This window comes from Callospermophilus lateralis, chromosome 5, assembly GCF_048772815.1.
Source record: "Callospermophilus lateralis isolate mCalLat2 chromosome 5, mCalLat2.hap1, whole genome shotgun sequence".
Lineage (NCBI taxonomy): Eukaryota > Metazoa > Chordata > Mammalia > Rodentia > Sciuridae > Callospermophilus > Callospermophilus lateralis.
Genome location: NC_135309.1, coordinates 143,394,778 through 143,412,680, shown reverse-complemented (window position 1 = coordinate 143,412,680; position 17,903 = coordinate 143,394,778). Strand labels below are relative to the sequence as shown.

Here is a 17,903-nt window from a genome sequence, read left to right as displayed (position 1 = left end):
ATGAATTTAAAAAAAAGAAAGTGACTGGGACAAATTTTGACATTTGGCTTGAAGAGATCATGGATTTCACAAATCTAACGTTAAAAAACTCAATGCAATACAAATCTTTTTCATGTAAAAACTGAGTTAAAACTAATAGGTCTACAAAACTGTTAATTTTGGCCTTAAAGAATATCTAGTCTTTTGATCAAAAAAGGCCACAACAGTTAAGATTGTAATTACTTGATTTTATTTTACACTAAGTGGTGGGCACAAAGCAATCCTCCTTAATAAAGTTGACAATTAGCTTCACTCAGAACATTTTTAATAATGCACATTAAAAAAAAGTATTCATCTTACAAATTGTTCTGCAATCCAAATATACAATAGCTTGGAAAACAACGTTTAGAAAACAAAAGCCAATGTAAAAAGACAGATTAAAACAACCAGAACAGTACAGGATATATATGGCTCAGATTTTACAGTTTTCTTACTGCATCATCAATGTCAGAAATCTGTTCCTTCAGCTGGCTCCATTGCTCAGGATTTAAAGAAATACCTAAAACAAAGTTTAAAAATTCAAAGTTGAAAATCTATTCAAGCTTGCTTATTTTCATACTTCCAAATAAAATATTATTTTACAATTGCCATTATTTATTATGATTTTGTTTGGTTGGTTTTTGTAGTGCTGGGAATCAACCCAGAGTCTTGAGTGTCCAACCACCTGCTCTTATCACTGAGCTATATCATTGGCCCCAAAACTACCATTCTGAATGGCACAATGCTATAAAACTGAAAGTTCAATCTTTTTTTTTTTTTTTTGTACCAGGGATTAAACCCAGGAGCACAACACTGAGCCACATCCCCAGCCCTTTTTGTCTTTTATTTAGAGAAAGGGTCTCACTGAATAGCTTAGTGCCTCACTAAGTTGCCAAGACTAGTTTTGAATTTGTGATCCCCCTGCCTAAGGCTCCCAAGCACTAGCATTACAGGCATGGAACCCTGGAAAATCTTACATTTTTATCTACAAACTCATCAGTTTCCTAAATAGATCAAGCTTGTATCCAGTTTCTCTACCCACAATGTATCCTGCATGATGTCTATTACAACCAATGAGAACAAATGATGATCTGAAGATGCATCTCACAAATCATACTAGTAAGCTAAGTGGTCAAGGCTCAGATATGGCATATTAAACATCCATTGATACAAACTGAGTTTTAATTTAACACTTGTCCCAAATTCCACAGAAATTCAAGGTGAATGGATACTTTTGAGTTCTTCCAGAAAACATTCATTTCACTTTGAAAAAATCCTAGGATGTGAGTCACACAGGACCTCTTGGAATGTATAGATAGGGTGAGAGTGCATTCTGGATTCATGCTGTCAGGATTCAAATTCCAGCCTATTACTGTGTGACCCTAAAAAAATTAGTTCCCTCTCACCAGTAAACGTTATTTACACAAAGGGTTGTTGTAAATTATTAAACTTGGTAATATGAAAAAAGAACTTGACATATTACCCACCTAAGTAAATACTTGAATTAATTTATTTCACAAAAAACTGCTGAGGCCATGAACTGAAAGAATACACTGGGGCACTAAGGAAGGACTTGAAGCTAATCAAACTGTTCCCATAAATGTTTCAGGAACACACAACCTGGCATTAACCACTCTGAAACACCACAAATATCCAAACCAGAAACAACAACTTCAACAAGAAAACATAAAAAGTTATGAAAAATGGTCCATGCCTATATCTGGACCCAGGAGGATAAGGCAGGAGGATTACAAGTTCAAGACCAGTCTAAGCAACTCTGCAAGACCCTGTCTCCAAAAAGAAAAAGGCCGTAAGATGTAGCTCGATGAGTAAAGTGCCCCTGAGTTCAATTCCCAGCACAGACCCCAAAAAAGGAAAGTATACAGAGGTTGCCTTTTAATAAGCCTGAAAACTGCATGAAACAAACATGTGGTACCTTGAAAACTGACAAAAAACAGAGTAGTACTAAATAAGAAAGCATTTTTTATCATCTAAAGAGCTACCTCAAATAACCAAATGCCCAAAAATACAAATTTAGGTTGGTTTAACAAATGTTCTCTAGCTATTTGATAACTGAATAAAGTATGCTTCTACATGCAAACAGGATTGGGGCAGGATGAAGCACAAACAGAAGGACAGCAACCCACTTGAAAGATACTATAAAGAATGATCTTAAGGAGCTGAATCAAAATATAAACCAGAATTTTTCCATTCCCAATTTTACAACTTTCCAGATAGTGCCTAATCTGCTTCAGAATTACTGTAAAATTAAAAAGAAAATTATGGGCTGGGGATGTGGCTCAAGCGGTAACACGCTCACCTGGCATGCGTGGGGCGCTGAGTTCGATCCTCAGCACCACATAAAAATAAAATAAAGATGTGTCCACTGAAAAAACTAAAAATTATATATTAAAAAAAAAATCTCTCTTAAAAAAAAAAAGAAAATTATATTCTAATAAATTAGCCACCTATTGAAGTGGTATTAGCGTTGTTACTTTTCATCCTGTTAAAAAAGGACTAGAAAAGGTTCATTGTTGGCCTCTGTGCCCTGCCAACATTATCTCAACTCAAGCAACATTACTTAGAAATGTTTTAAGCTAGTCCCAACATTAGAACCAAATTAAAGAAATCAAAACTCACCTTTTCTTCCTGGTTTCATTTCACCTTCTGGATCCATCCAATATTCTCTAATATCAATTAGAACTTTCCCTTTAAAATCCCGAACACTGACGTACCTCATTTTTCCAATCTGCAAATAAATAAATAAACAAACAAAAATGTACCTCATTTTCCCAATCTGCAAATAAATAAGTAAATAAATTCCCCAAAACATAGAAGTGTTTCTTTTGACAGTGATGTCAGTGGTGTCCATATAGTCACCATTTGCTGCAAGCTAACTCTATCTTTAATCATGAAAATGATTAACAGTCTCAATATCAAAACTATAATACAAAGAAATCCCTGTTAAAATTATTTTTTAAAAGACAGAATAAAACAAAAGCACACCTCACATTTCCAAACATTTTTAAAATTATAAACATAAACAGTAAAAATTTCAGCTGCTATGAAAGGCAGTAATGGAGACTCCTCAAAAATTAAAACAGAATTGGGTGCAGTGGCACATGCCTATAACCTCAGTGGTTCGGGAGGCTGAGGCTAGAGGATTACAAATTCAAAGCCAGCCTCAGCAACAGTGAGGCAGCGAGGCCCTAAGCAACTCAGTGAGATCCTATCTCTAAATAATATACAAAACAGGGCTGGAGATGTGGCTCAGTGGGTGAGTATTCCTGAGTTCAATCCCTGGTATCCCCCCCTACACCTCCCAAAAGAAATTAAAACTAGAACTACAATATGATCCAGCAAACCCACTTTGGGATATATAGTATCTTAAATACAGAGCAGCTTCCAAAGAATATGTAGTTTGATGATTTTTGTCACTGTTTGAACATAAGTGTATATAGACAAACTAAGATGGTTACAATGTCAGTAGGCAATATAATCTTATGGGACCACCTATTATGTGATTCCTCACTGAATGAAATGCTTTAAGGAGCAGAACTTCATATCTAAAAGAAATGACAACAGGTCTCCAAGTTATAAATTTGTATATTCATGTTTATACCTACACTGTTATTCACAGTAGCCCCCCAAAAGATTACTACTCAGTCATAGAAAAGAAATCCTGTCACAACCAACAATACACATTAATCTTGAGTTTGTGCCAAGTGAAACAGCCAATCATAAAGCAACAGTAATACCGTTGATTCAATGTACTTGAGATATTTGAAAAGTCTAAAGCAGTCATAAATCATGGGAAAAAAGTAAAATGTGGTTATTAGGGGAGGGAGAAATAGGAAAGAGAATTACCATTTAATGTTTTGCAAGAGAAAAAGGTTCTGCAGATCTGTTTCACAACAAGTGAATAAACATTTTTTTAACCACAATAAAATCTTTAGTAAGGGCTCAGGCTGTAGCTCAGTGGCAAAGCACTTGCCTAGCATGTGTGAGGCCCTGGGTTTGACCCTTAGCACAATGTAAAAATAAACCAAAAAAAAAAAAAGGCATACTGTCCGTCTAAGTCTAAAAATGTAAATAATCCCTATTTATCATTAGTAAGCAAAAGCTTCCAGTACAAACTGCATGCAACAAGAATTCATATATTCAGCTAGCTATATTGTTTTAACAATAATTCTGAATAGAGGAATACAGAGTTCCAGTCACTAGACAAGAAAGCTTTTCCTTTTGACATTCATTTCAAATAACAACTCTAAGGCATTTTAGTTGCAGTCAAATTGAGAAAACTATCCACACACACACACACCAAAAAAAAAAAAAAAAAAAAAAAACACCCACAATTTTTCACAACCCTTACACTATTGCTTAACACAAACTACAATTCCAGGGGAAGCAAAGCAGGCTTTACTCAACAAAACATCTGTTACCACTTTTCAAGGCTCAGTAAGTATAGTAAGAAAGCGTGTGGTACTAGAGAAAGACATACATACAGGTCAAGGGATTAGAATGCATTTCCTTACACAGAGAAATTCATTCTTTGAGATGTTAAGTCTACACGGAACACTAACTTAAAACATGAAAACTTAACTATAAAACTTCTAAGAAAAAAATTCTGTTAAAAATTTTTGTGGCCATGGAGTATGCAAAATAAGTCTTGGATAGGAAAAAAAAAAAGCATTAATCAAATGAGGGAAAAATTGATAAAAGACTTAAATTTAACACCTTTCTTTAAATATTAATTCATAAAAGGCAAGCCATATACCTGAAAAATATATTTGAAGTCTCACCCATAGACCCTTCAAGTTTCCAAGTAAGACTGAGAAAGAACAGTACAGATTCACTAAGACAATACTACTGTGGAGCAGAAGACTATAGAAAACGATGAGCCTACTAAATCTGTGAAGACCTCATCTCCAAGATGGATAAAAAACACAGAGGCCACCTATCTGGGCAGGTCATCTCTCTCAGTCCTGGTATCCATTCATCCATATGATTCTCTTAGGTTCATGTTCTTTCCTCTATTAAACTTATTTTTAAACTAGATTGCTATTTAAAGACAAGAATTTCCCCTTAAGTTTAAAAACAAAAAGAAAATATTCACTGCACTTAACTTTAACAAAGGATTTCCAAAATACTGTTATAATTTGGTAAGTAAAAAGACCTAGCTGTTAAAAAGAAAAAGGAAAGAGCAGAACAGATTCTTCATAAAAGATATAAAAGCAGCCAATAAACGTGATCAAAGATTTGAAATGAATTAAGACATCTGGGAAATTAGAGTGAAACCACATGAGCTGCTACTACTACCATACACTCGTTAACTAAAATGAATAAAACTGAAGACTAACACTACCCAGTGAGGACGTGGAGCAACTCAAATCTCACATGTGCTTATGGGTGTTGAAATGGTACAGCTGCTTGAAAAACAATTTGTTATTTTCTTATCAAGTTACACACATATCTTGCCCAGGATCCAGCAAATATATCTGGTTTGTATATCCAAATGGTCCTGCAGAAAGACTTGTCTGTTTGAGAATAGTCAGATTTATTCCTAGTAGGCCAAGACTTCACACCAGAATGTCCAAGGAAAATGGATAAACAAACTGGAGAATAAACATGAAGAATACTGCTTAGCATTAAGGAACCAACTACTAAAAGACATAAGGATCAATCTCAACACATTATACAAAAAGAAGCCAGACACACACCCAAAGACAGACCATATGACTCCATTTATCTGAAGTTCTAGAACAGGGAAAATATATCTACATTGATGAGGCAGAGATATAACTGTAACAGGAAGACCAAGACAGAAGCCTTGAGGGTGATGAAAATGTGCTGAAAACAAGACTGCATAAATTTATCACAGCTCATCAATTTATGCTTTTTATATAACTTATATGCACATAAATTGTACCTCAATAATACTTTTTTAAAAGATGAACTCGTTTAACACCAACCTCTCCCCATGAGGAAAAATGAATAAAATTCACAGATTCTTACAAAACACTAAAAAAGAAAAAAAAAAAAAAATGATGAGGAGACATTAGAATAGGAATATACTAACTGTCCTTGCAATCACATTTCGCAGTAAGAAATAACAGAATCAGAATACAGAATATACATATTTTTACATCTGCTTGTCATCTGGAGACTGACAGGAAAAAAATTAGCATTTTTATCAACAGAAGTGTGATTCTTAAAAAAAAAAAAAAAAATTGATTCCCCAATTCTTTGAAAACCTGATAAACGCTATGGGTTATGAGGTTATGAATAATCCTTTCACGTAATCTCATGACTCTTAAATCCACCATTCATGCCCTTCTCCCAAGTCAAAAAAACATTTGACTCAATGATTACTTTAAAAATAATTTCAGGGCTGGCAATGTAATTCAGTAGTACAGCACTTGTTTAGCATGCACGAGGCCCTACATTCAATCCCTGGTACCTCAAAAATAAATAAAAGGTGATTTTAAGGTATCCAGTTTTACCCTTAAATCACAAATCAATTAAGACAGCATTACTGACCATTTGTGCCTAATTCTAAAAAAAATACAAATGAAAGTTCCCTGCCTCAAACATCCTGACCTTTCAACAGGCCGTACTGAGGGATTACAAGATAGCTCTTTCATCAGCCTTTTTTATCAGATGTCATCTCAGGCCAGTTATTTCCCTATAGAATCCAGTCCTCAAAATTCAGAACTGAAGAAATCAGAAGACAAGCATCTAGGCATATTTCCTTATCAGTCAGAATCCTGACCAAATCATTCCAGAGTTTAAAATGATAGTGTAACCATTTGGGGATGTCCAACTCTCTTCAAATATTAGCGTTGTTTACATTTGATAGACATCACCTTTCCAGAATTTAAGACTTCCATAGTTCTAGTCTCAAGAGATAGATATTTAGCTTTTAAAAAAAAAAAAATCCTGTCTTAAAACTAACTAAACCAATACCCCAGCTATTTTAATTTGGATTTCAGATCTGTTTTGGCAAAGCATGTCTCAAAGATTCTAATATACTCTCTAAGATTCTAATTTGAGGACCTTACAAAATCCAAAAAAGCTCTACTCTGTGGCTGTCTTTAAAGCACTTTGGAAATACAAAAACATACAGCTCTATTTTTTTTTTTTAAAAAAAACCGTATAAAATACAGTGGGGTTACTATTTTTCCTTCCAAAATAATCAAACAATTTTTTATTAGTCTTCCTAATAATCAAACAATTTTTACTAGCAAAAATAAAGGCCTCATTTAATATTATAAAATCAATATACTCAAATGTGTTCTTAAAATGATTAAAATTCAGTATAAGCATTAAAAGTTTTCTATGGCCAAAAATCCATTTCAATAAAAAAGGTATCATGGCAATGAAATTAAATATCACATATCTCTTAGATTGTCTACACTAGATCTGTAGAAAACCTTTGAAAGTAAGTAAGGCCTTTGGATTCTCCTACAGGCGAATTTTCAAAAGGTGCAGTATTTAATGGACTTAGGATGCCTAGGAACCTTTACAAATGAGAATTTGAGAATTGAAGTTCTTTATCGTGTCAGGAAGCTGGGGTAGGAGGATTACAAGGTTGAGGCCAATTTGGGCAACTTAACAAGACCCTATCTAAAAAAAAAAAAAAAAAAAATTTTTTTTTTTTTTTTAAACCGGGGATTGAACTCAGGGGCACTCAACCACTGAGCTACATCCCCAGCCCTTTTTTGTATTTTTTTAAATTTAGAAACAGTTGCTTAATGCCTCCCTAAGCTACTGAGGCTGGCTCTGAACTCAATATCCTCCTGCCTCAGCCTCCCATGCTGCTGAGATTACAGGCCTGTGCCACCATGCCCAGCTCAAAAAAAAAAATTTTAAGGGCTAGGAAATTAACAGAGCTCCCCTGGGTTCAATCCGCAGTACCACACAAAAGAACTGAACTGTTTTTTAGGGGGAGAAAAACCACCCCCTAAAAATAGATCTGTTTTTCACAAAAGTACTCTAACAAAATAGAATCTCTAAAATGTGGGTCCTGGCTTCTTTATAAAATTAGAGATGGCGTGGGCAAGACTAAAATCCCCTTCAAATGTCAAAGATGCTTCATTATTATACAAGCAAAAGTACACATAATGTGAGTGAGAGAAAAGCCCAAGAAACCTGCCTAGCAAATATTTTAAAATATTAAAATATTCCAAAGCAGTCCTTCCTTTTCCACAGAAGTGAATTATTCAGCCTTCTCAGGAATTCAATCTCCAACCTATACTTTTAGCCAGACTTTCAGGCTCAAATCACAAAGGTTTTGTAATTCCTGCAAAATCCAAGATCTTTCCCACTTTAAGTTATTCACATAATTCCCCTCACTTGGAAAATGCTTCCTGCTTCCAATTTGCAAGATTAGCTCCTCCTCCATTTCTTAAGGATTACATATCACTTCCTTAGAATAAAATACCCAGAACACCTACTCTCTCATAATAGAATCTGCCCTTTTAGTTCTCTGCCCTTATCAAAATTTTAACTACACATGTGTTTATCTGTATACTTTCTGTTCCCATAAATTCTAGGAAGGTACAGACCACATCTACTTTGTTCACCACTGCAATCCAGAACCTGGCAAGGCCTGAATAAAACAGAATACACAGTAACCATTCAATTTATTTTCTATTCAAAGCAATGAGGGCTCTCACATACTTCTTCCTCACACATTCTCTTATCAAAATAACCTACTCTGCCCTTTGTTCCTCTATGCTACACATTCACCACAGGATTCAAATCTATAACTAAACAATTCATCTGCATTTTATCTCTTTTCTTTCTCCACATTATTACAAAGTATTTCAAAGCAAAAATGAAAAAAAAAATTCAACTTCTATATTTCATTATATGTTTATCCTAGCACTACATCTTTCAAAGCCATCAGCAGGTCAAAAGTACAGACCAATCTAATTTTCTAATCAAATAAATATGTACAGTCATATTCTGTCCAACTTTTGACTTCAATTAATACTTATGCCTCCTTGAAACACCCTTTTTTTGCTCTTAATTTTCTTTCACCATCTCCTCTTGACCTATGTTCTCTTTCTTCTTCCATCTTCTACTTGAATATCAACAAAGATATAATCTTATCAACTTCTCTTTTCTCTGATTTAAGCTTTCTTTCTTTCAGTGGATGGCTTTAGTCAACCATGCTGATGGCCCGCCCAAGACTACCAGGAGGTTCTACTTATTTTGTTATATTTATAATCAGGTCCAACTCCTTGATGATGGTTCTCTAGTCCCCTGTTCCTCATCAGTATCTTTGTCATCATCACTATTTCTCCCTTAGGGGAAAAACCACCTTACCCTTACTACATACACATTAAAGTCTACAACTATCTCAGCATTCTTACCAGTAACCATTTATCACTAATGCCTTTTCCCTCACAAATTATACACTAAGGCCAATTTCAAGTCTCCTTAAAAACATAAGAAACCCAAGAAAAGAAGCTATGCTAGTCCTCTGCAGGTGATTTCATCAAATCCTTAATAACCTTCCCTGACTTTACCTATTCAAGCCACTCTCCTTTACTGTTAGACATGTCATATTGCTGTTTCTCCTAAAATAATATCTTAATCCATACTTCACAGTCCAGTACTTAACCTAACTCTTCCAAGTTTCTTCCTTAAATGTGAAGTTCTCAGTCTCTTTTGGAGGATTTCTATACCATTTGAATTTGCATTGTTTTAAATACAGTAAAACTACAGACTATTCTATACTTTAACAACAACCCAGCATCATATAAATTTCTTTCATTTCTCACTTGTTCTCTCATCTTAATAGTCTTATTCAAGAGGATTATCACACACAAAAAGACTTTCTGCAACATAGATCAAGATAGTTTTAACATTCTTCTAATCAAGTGAGACAATAATCCTCTGACTCTAAGGAAATGACCAACTTTACCTGAAACATATTATCATCTCTGCTGCTGCTGCTCTGTTTGGAAGATGACAGAGCTCTCGAAGTTTCACCAGTCTTTTGCTTCTTTACAGGTTTTTCTGGAGCAACTTGCTTTTTCCTCTTTAACTTAAAAGAAAAAGAACAGATAAAATTTGCTATATTTTTATTTTAAAAAAAAAAAAAAAAACTCAAGTTAAAAAAATTATGTTACTTTTAGAGATTCAGAAGACCACATTCGTTGTGTAAGAAAAAACCAAAGTTTCACTCAACAATAGAACTATGAATTTAACCTACGTGTTTATCTAATAATGTTTTCAAACCCTCTTTTCACAATCACAGAAGATAATTCAGGCATTGGGTTTTGCCAGAAAACAGGTATTTTGTAGAGTGGGATCATACAAAAAGAATTCATTAGAAGATGACAGGGGGAAAAAAATGGAAACCCACTGCTTTTGCATAAAACTTCTGGAAACTAAAGATCTACCAAAGCTCAACAATTACTTTTTTTTTTTTTAAACAAAGGAGTTATACTTATTAAGAATACTGCCAATTTGCTCCATTTCTGGGAAACATTTACTTATGCCCTGCCTATTCCAAAGGAGATTTAAACTGGTCTGAGGAACATATAGTTAGGCAAAGTTAAAGCATTATTTGGCTGGGTGCAATGGCACATGCCTGTAATACCAGCAGCTCAGGAGGCTGAAGGAGGAGGATCACAAGTTCAAAGCCAGCCTGAGCAATTAACCAAAGCCCTAAGCAACTTAGCGAGATCCCCATCTCAAAAAAGAATCAATAAAAAGGGTTGGGGAGTGTTAAATGCCTCTGGGTTCAATTCCTGGAAAAAAATATATTATTTTGTACCAGGCACTGAACATGAACGAATCAAGAACTTCCTCTTTACAACTTAAAAAAAAAAAAAAAAAAAAAAAAAAAAAGCCCCTAAAGATAGTAACGTGTTAAGACTAGAATTCAAAATCTGCTTAAATTATTATAAAAGCTTTTTACATAGCCTTATTCTCAAAATAAGTTAACAAGCTGGATGTAGTGGTGCACGCCTGTAGTTCCAGCCTCTTGGGAGGCTGAGACAAAAGGATCACTTAAGCCCAAGAGTTTGGAACCAACCTGGGCAACGGGGTTAAGACCCCATTCCCACCCATCCCCCCCCCCCAAAAAAAGCTAATCACTAATAAACCACTAGTTTCCCAGCTCAAACAGTAGAGGGCAGTCATGTTCCTTCTTAGTGGTGAAGTGTAAACTAATATTTTAAGTTGCTAAATTAATGTACTAAATTAGTTGAAGCTAGGTAATACTATTCACATACAGGTGTTTATGAAATAAAAAAAAAAACATGATGTATTTAATATAAATGTTCACAAGGTTAATACTACTATTTGGATTTGAGACAAATGGCAAAAATAAAATAAATTATTCTTTAAATCAAGATCTAAGTATTCTCTGTTGAATAATGTATGCCTGGTACAGCAAAGTTCAATACAAATTTGTTATATGAACATACTCAAATGCTATACTAATATAATTTTTTTAATTAAGAAATTCACTCAATTCACAATTATCCCTTTGAATCCTTACTCTAAAATTGAGGTGATGTTATATTCTGTACTTACACTTCAAGGATCCAACTTGTCTAAGATTCTCCCATAAGCTCTCCCTTTTTCTCTTAGCTAGTACTGCTTGGGGAACAGGGCATGAGGGGCCCGCTGCTAAATAAAGCATAAAATCTTGGAAACCACAGATCTACAAAAGCTAATTACTTATTTTCACAAAGAAAATATAGTAATTAGGAAGAAAGCCATCAACTAACTCCATTTCTAGGATATGAATGTTTATTCATATATGTAAACTTCTATAAGAATAGGTCTGTGTGGAAGGAAGTCTTGACCGCAGCAAGTGAAATGCTCCGTTATGCTCCATTGAGACGCTCATTTAAGTGGAATGCAGAGTTTACAGAGCAGTTGTCATCTAATGCAGAAAAAGCCCATTCTGTGAAAATGGGTTGGTTCACCACATCAGCTTTGCTGGAAGATAATTAAACTAAAAGGAAGGAATCAGAGCAAATAATATTCAAACTTAAAATGTAGCAAGCCCAAAATTCAGTAATACTTGTGGGCAAATAAACACAGATGACTGAGAATGCTGGCATTTAAAAATTCAGCTAATTCGGCTCAACTAGTACAAATAATATCTACAGATTAGTCACATTTCTGAATAACAGCAAGTAGTATCTTTGGCCTAATTAGAATTCTATTCCCCTAGAGTCAGTCTACGGAAATTATTCTTCGATGCTAAGGTTTCTAAAGGTTCTCAATAAAGATTTTGTTAAGTAGAATGTAGGTCTAAATCTGTACCTTCAAGTCAGCAGGTATGGATGTACAAAAAAGCATACTAAGTACTTTTAGTCAAGTGATCCAAAGGTCATTCTGCATTTTCAGAAACTCAGGGATTTTCATATAGTACTGGGTTATGCCTTTTACTATCTCTTGGAAATAGATGTGGGCAATATTGCTAAATCAAGCATCACAAAAATGACCTGATGCAGTAATAGTCACCTTTTTCTCAACTTCACTGTCAGAATCACTTCCCGATGAGCTTGAAGAAACAAGTTCCTTTGATTTAGGCATTCTGGAAAAAAAATGCATTATGTAAATAAGTTACAAATAGCTCTACCACCTTCAAAAAAGAACAAGTTTCTTGGTTCATTCTATCATCTTATGGCACTAAAGTTGCTATATTGAACACGAAGGTTCCTTAACCAGGGTTAACCTACATTCATGACAAGCAAAGTGAAATGTTCTGAACCTAGTTATGAGAAAGAACTAAATTCACCTTTTATCTTATTCAAAGTCAATGGGTCTTTTCAATGCTTCATTATAGAAGGATCATAAGTTTATGGAAGGGTAGAGTCAAGAAAGCAGCTTACAATTACTGTTAAAACCAGAAGAAATGTAGATAATTCTATTTAGTACTACTGTACACTTCTTACTAGATATCAGACTAGAGATCACTGAAAATGGACCTCAACATTAACACAACACAGGAATCAGCTGTACTATGCAAATGTGATATCTAATTAATTTTTCCATTAGAATCATATCTTTTACCTATTCTGTATGTTAATTTTAAATGTTTGGCAACACTATCAGAATAACAGGTGCTAATTCGGAGTTCACAAAGTTATCCATAATTCGACTTTACCCTCATTTTTCTACTTGGAAATAAATTTGAACAATACGTTTCTGTGAAAGGCAAAACCCCCTACACAGATAATCTAGTGCTTTGCTTATAAATGGATGTTTACTTAGTGCCTAAGCATAAAGCAGAGAGTAGAGGCTTTTGCCTAAATCTCAAATCTCCTGGAATTCCAAGGCATGTGGGTACCTCTTTTAAGGAACTTTTACTACCAGGTGTTAAAATGCTAATCATCAAATTGCTTTTAGCTCCCTCCAGGTCTGAAGAGTCTAGGTCCTTATTAAATTTTTGTATGCCCTAAAGGGCATAATAAACACAACACACTCTATAAATATTGAACATAGGGGGAAAAGACTTGAATTTTTCCTCAAAAAATTTCATAATCTAGCTCTGTATATTAAACTTGCATTGGCACTGGCATTGACTGTTTCGCAATAGGAGGTCAAGGTTGAAAAAAAAGTGGGCCATCTCAATCCTGACCATGAAATTCAAAAAAGCTCAAATCGTGCCCAACCCGACCATGCAGATTTTAATAAGTAATTTCTTAAAAATGAGAAAAGCAAATTCAGAGGGAAACAGCATCATTCATAACCAAGTTTCATATGGTTTTCCTGTTGCTGCTCCATTTTACAACCTAATCTCCAAAATCAATTTAGCTCAATTTTCTATGCTCGCTAATACAGCTGCCCCCCCCAAAAAAACCTTTCTAAGAAGCAATTGAATATAATCTATTTTTCACTTGCAATCAATCAACCATAACTATCGTCTATTAGCCAAAGCTGCCTGGGACCTAACACCATTTCAAAGAACTACCTCTTATTTAACTCAAATTAAGTCCATTCAAGAAGAAAGCAAGGGACGGTGGCTTTAGCCAGCCTCTAAACTTTTGACAAAATATATCGTTACTTAAGCTTAATGAGGTTTTACTATTCCAAAGGATGGGGCGAGCGCATAATTCTGGCAAATGGTAAGTGAAGAAACTATTGTAGAATTATGTACAAGACGCAAACAAAAAAATCTTCAGCCTTTGCTGACCGCGTGGAGGAGGATTAGAGAAAACGTGGTTAAGACAAACTAGGACTGACGGGCACAGGATTGCGTACAAAGGTACTAAGAACAGAGACAGAGAAGGGGGTCGCGCGCCGCCAGGAAGCTACTAGAACCAAGGGGCTGGAAACGGCTGGGGCGAGGGGAGGCAGGTCGGTCGGAGGGGGCGTGGGAGGCGGCGAAGTGCGGAGGAGACGGTGTGGGAAGGGGAGGGACTTGCACCAAGCGCCATTTTCTCCTCTCGCTGCGTTCCGCCGCCCCGCAAGCCAGCCATCTTCCCCCACAGCCCCCTCCCCACCGCGTCCGCTCTCACCCTTCCCCACAGCGCCCCGCTCCCTTAGCGGCCAGGGTGAGGGCCGAGGGAGGCCGTGGCGGGGGCAGGCCTCGCACGCGCCCCGGCCGTCGCCCCATTGTCCCGGGGTCGCCCGGTCCCCTACCCGCGGCTCCTCGCCCCCGCCCAACCGCGTCCCGCCGCCCGGGAGCGCCCTGTCCGCAGCCTGGCCTCGGTTCCCCAGGACGGGCGTCTGGCACAGAAGGCCCAAGTGCGCGAGGCGCCCTGTCGGGAACAGAGGAGGGGATTCGAGAACGCCAAGGAAGGAACAGGCAGGTCAAGCATAACCGACATTTCCTGCGGCCATCGCCCAGAAGGCCACGGGGGTACCGGCGACTGGGTGGAGGCGGGGCCCGCATACTCACGCTCCGCTTCTCCAGTCGACAGCCTTCTGCTCGCTGGCTCGCGACTGACAGAGAACCGGAAGTGACGGCAGACTAGAGAGGCAGGCCCCGCCCCGTTGGAACTTGCGCACGTGACGGGGCGTGGCCTCGCCGCCGAAACCGACACCTAGACCCTTTCCAGGGCCTTAAAGGGGCCGCCCCTCGTTCTGGGGGGTTGCCCCTGAAGTGAAGTGCCTCAAAGATTGAACCTAACCTGAGAAGGAATGAGGGTGCGAATGAAACGTGAAATGACAAGCATTGAACTTTGCACTGGTTCAATAAATGTTTATTCTATTGAAACGAAAAGACCGTACTAAAAAAGAAAGGATACTGACCCATTTTCCCAGAAATTTGCCTCTTCGTATCCCATTCACCCTCAGTATGTAACTATGGCTGCTAAAATTCAAAGGAAGGAAGCCACAGCCCCAACATTTAATTCCGCAAAGTGTAAGGAATCTTAGCAGAACTTATTAGACACACAGCCCTTAGGCCTAAATTCAAGTCATGAAAGTGTAAGGTACTTCACAGTAGACAAAAAAAAAAAAAAAATCCATTCTATAAGCAGAATAAGCTATTATTTGAACATGTTTAGTGACGGTTTTCTACAACCAAGGATCAATATATTTATTCAACAAAGATTTTTCCAGCACCCACCATGTGCCACACACTGTATGAGGAGCTGTATATATATTACTCATCCTAATGAGCTTTTTCCAAAATAGGGATGATTATTCTCTCCATCTTATAGATGAGGAAACCAAGGGTCAACATGGTTAAATTAAGTAGTTAATTAAGGATTCAAACTTTGCACTAACTCATATTGCTACTTACTAAAGGATAATGGAAAACCTCTATCCCATTTCCTATTACTTTCAAAAATAATGAAACACTGATTGTATAATTCGTTATGTATTAAGTTCCAAATAGAGGCCAAAATAATCTATGTACTGACCTCCGAGTCAGGCAGCCCTGGAGAATGTCATTAAGGACAAGTATAAAGAAAACTGCTGTGATGCTGAAATATCTGTACTGCTTACACATGTGTTTACAGTTGTAAACTTTATAGTGCATAAGATATACTTCAATAAGACAGTTAAAAAATAAAGTGAAAAATTAAAATTATAAAAAGATGAACTGCATCCAATAACCACAGTTTCAGCTTGATAGCTTGGGAGCCTGGAATTTGCACACCCAAAGGCAGTTAGGGAAACTCCTGCACGGTCACTATGGTCAGATGACCAAAGTTTCCTAGGGATCAATAGTGCCTCAGAGCTTTGTGTCGAGGCCCATTCCTTAGGATATCTGGTCAGAGAAGGCTCACATACTGGGTTAACTAGAGGATTATCAGGCTGCCTGGGCCCTGGAAGCCATGAATATGGTTCTCCCTGGAAAGCTGGGTGCTGGCTGAAGAAGGGACAGGGTTCAGAGCCAGTCATAACTTCCCTTCCCTCTCCTCCAAGTTAGAGCTATAACTCCCTTTAATCCAGTACAGGGAACTGCTCAAAGTCCATTCCCAGCTCATTCACTCATTCAGTATGAGTGAATATAATCTCAGTTGAAATCTCTGTATATGTTTGGAGTATGCATTAGGAGTAAAAAAAAATGATAATAAAATCTGTTTTTCTAAATTCAACCCCAGTGGGTTCCAAGCAACTCTACTTTGAGATCCACTTGCATTCATTGCATGCATAGGAGAGAGTGCCAACCTTCCTTTTTGGCTCAGCCTTGGAATTGTGCAGACTCAAAGCCGTCACCCAAAATAAATTTCTGGGCCTCAAAGAGCAGCAGAAGAGGAGGCATGCTCAGGAGGCAAAGGAAGCCTAAGTCCCCAGTAGAGCAGCACATATTAAGGACTGTGCCCCCAATCGTGACTGCCAAGCCCTAGGTTAGTCACATTCCCTGCAGTAGGAGATCTAAGAGGTGTATTAGGATGGCTGCCACACCAAACATAGTGATGCAGAATCCCAAAATATTAAGAAGGTCAGCAGAGAATTTGTAAGGGATTTGGCAAAGTAAAAGATTCTATAGAGGGGGCTGGGGATGTGGCTCAAGCGATAGCGCGCTCACCTCGCATGCGCGGGGCGCTGGGTTCAATCCTCAGCACCACATAAAAAATAAAATAAAGATGTTGTGTCCACTGAAAACTAAAAAATAAATATTGAAAAAAAAATTCTCTCTCTCTCTCTCTCTCAAAAAAAAAAAAGATTCTATAGAAGGCTGGGTTGTAGCTCAGTGTTAAAAGTACTTGCCTAGCACATGTGAGGCACGCTGGGTTCAATCCTCAGCACCACATAAAAATAAATAAATAATAAAGATATTTAAAAAAAAAAAAAAAAAAAAGATCCTACAGAAGCCAAGAACTGCAGACCAGAAGTCAGAGGAGAGTCAGTGGGTTTTTTTTAAAAAAGGGAGTGTTTGAGTCTACAGATGGAGGAATTATCCCAGTTCCTGGGTCCCCACCTACCCCCCCTTTCACCCCAGAAAAGGGCTATATATTCTCTGGAAAAAATGGAGAGGCATAAATGAAATGTGTGGAGGGGATGTGAAGTAAAGAACACAGGAGATTGAGTTGAAGTCTGATCATTAAATGTGAAAGCACACCTCCCCAAACTCTTCTAACACTGCTTGACTTTTTTTTTTTAAATATATTTTTCAGTTGTTGATAGACCTTTATTTTATTTATCTTTATGTGGTATCAAACCTAGTGCCTCACACATGCTAGGCAAGTGCTCTACCACTGTGCTACAGCCCCAGCCCACTGCTAGATTTTTTACAAGATCATATGCAGACAAAAATACAAACTGAGTATATTTAAGCATATTTTGCAAAACTTAATCTAAGGAAATAAAAGAAAGCACAAACATAAACACTAGTACTGCTCACAGTCTGAGGACCCCACAAACCTCCACGCCTATCTTAAAAATAAATAAATAAATAAATAAAAATCATGTTTTATATTCACAGTAAACTTAGTGCACTTAATATG

The 17,903-nt window shown here is 37.0% G+C and overlaps 1 protein-coding gene across 1 annotated transcript; it reads right to left on the bottom strand.

The window, feature by feature from the left end:
- Positions 1-206: 206 nt before the first annotated feature.
- Positions 207-14,966, bottom strand: Sub1 (SUB1 regulator of transcription). Its single transcript, XM_076857350.2, has 5 exons — positions 14,900-14,966; positions 12,517-12,589; positions 9,953-10,075; positions 2,659-2,767; positions 207-538 (listed from the first exon to the last, which is right to left on the bottom strand). The coding sequence occupies exons 2-5, from the start codon at positions 12,586-12,588 to the stop codon at positions 459-461; spliced, it is 384 nt and encodes a 127-aa protein (XP_076713465.1). The 5' UTR covers position 12,589; positions 14,900-14,966; the 3' UTR covers positions 207-458.
- Positions 14,967-17,903: the final 2,937 nt, after the last annotated feature.

Excerpts from the sequence above, each read along its gene's own strand:
- Sub1 (XM_076857350.2), bottom strand. The coding sequence starts at position 12,588 with ATGCCTAAATCAAAGGAACTTGTTTCTTCAAGCTCATCGGGAAGTGAT. Across the intron at positions 2,768-9,952 it reads GAGATGATAATATGTTTCAG|ATTGGAAAAATGAGGTACGT; the intron begins GTAAAGTTGGTC and ends ATTTATTTGCAG. Across the intron at positions 539-2,658 it reads AATGAAACCAGGAAGAAAAG|GTATTTCTTTAAATCCTGAG; the intron begins GTGAGTTTTGAT and ends ACTTTGTTTTAG.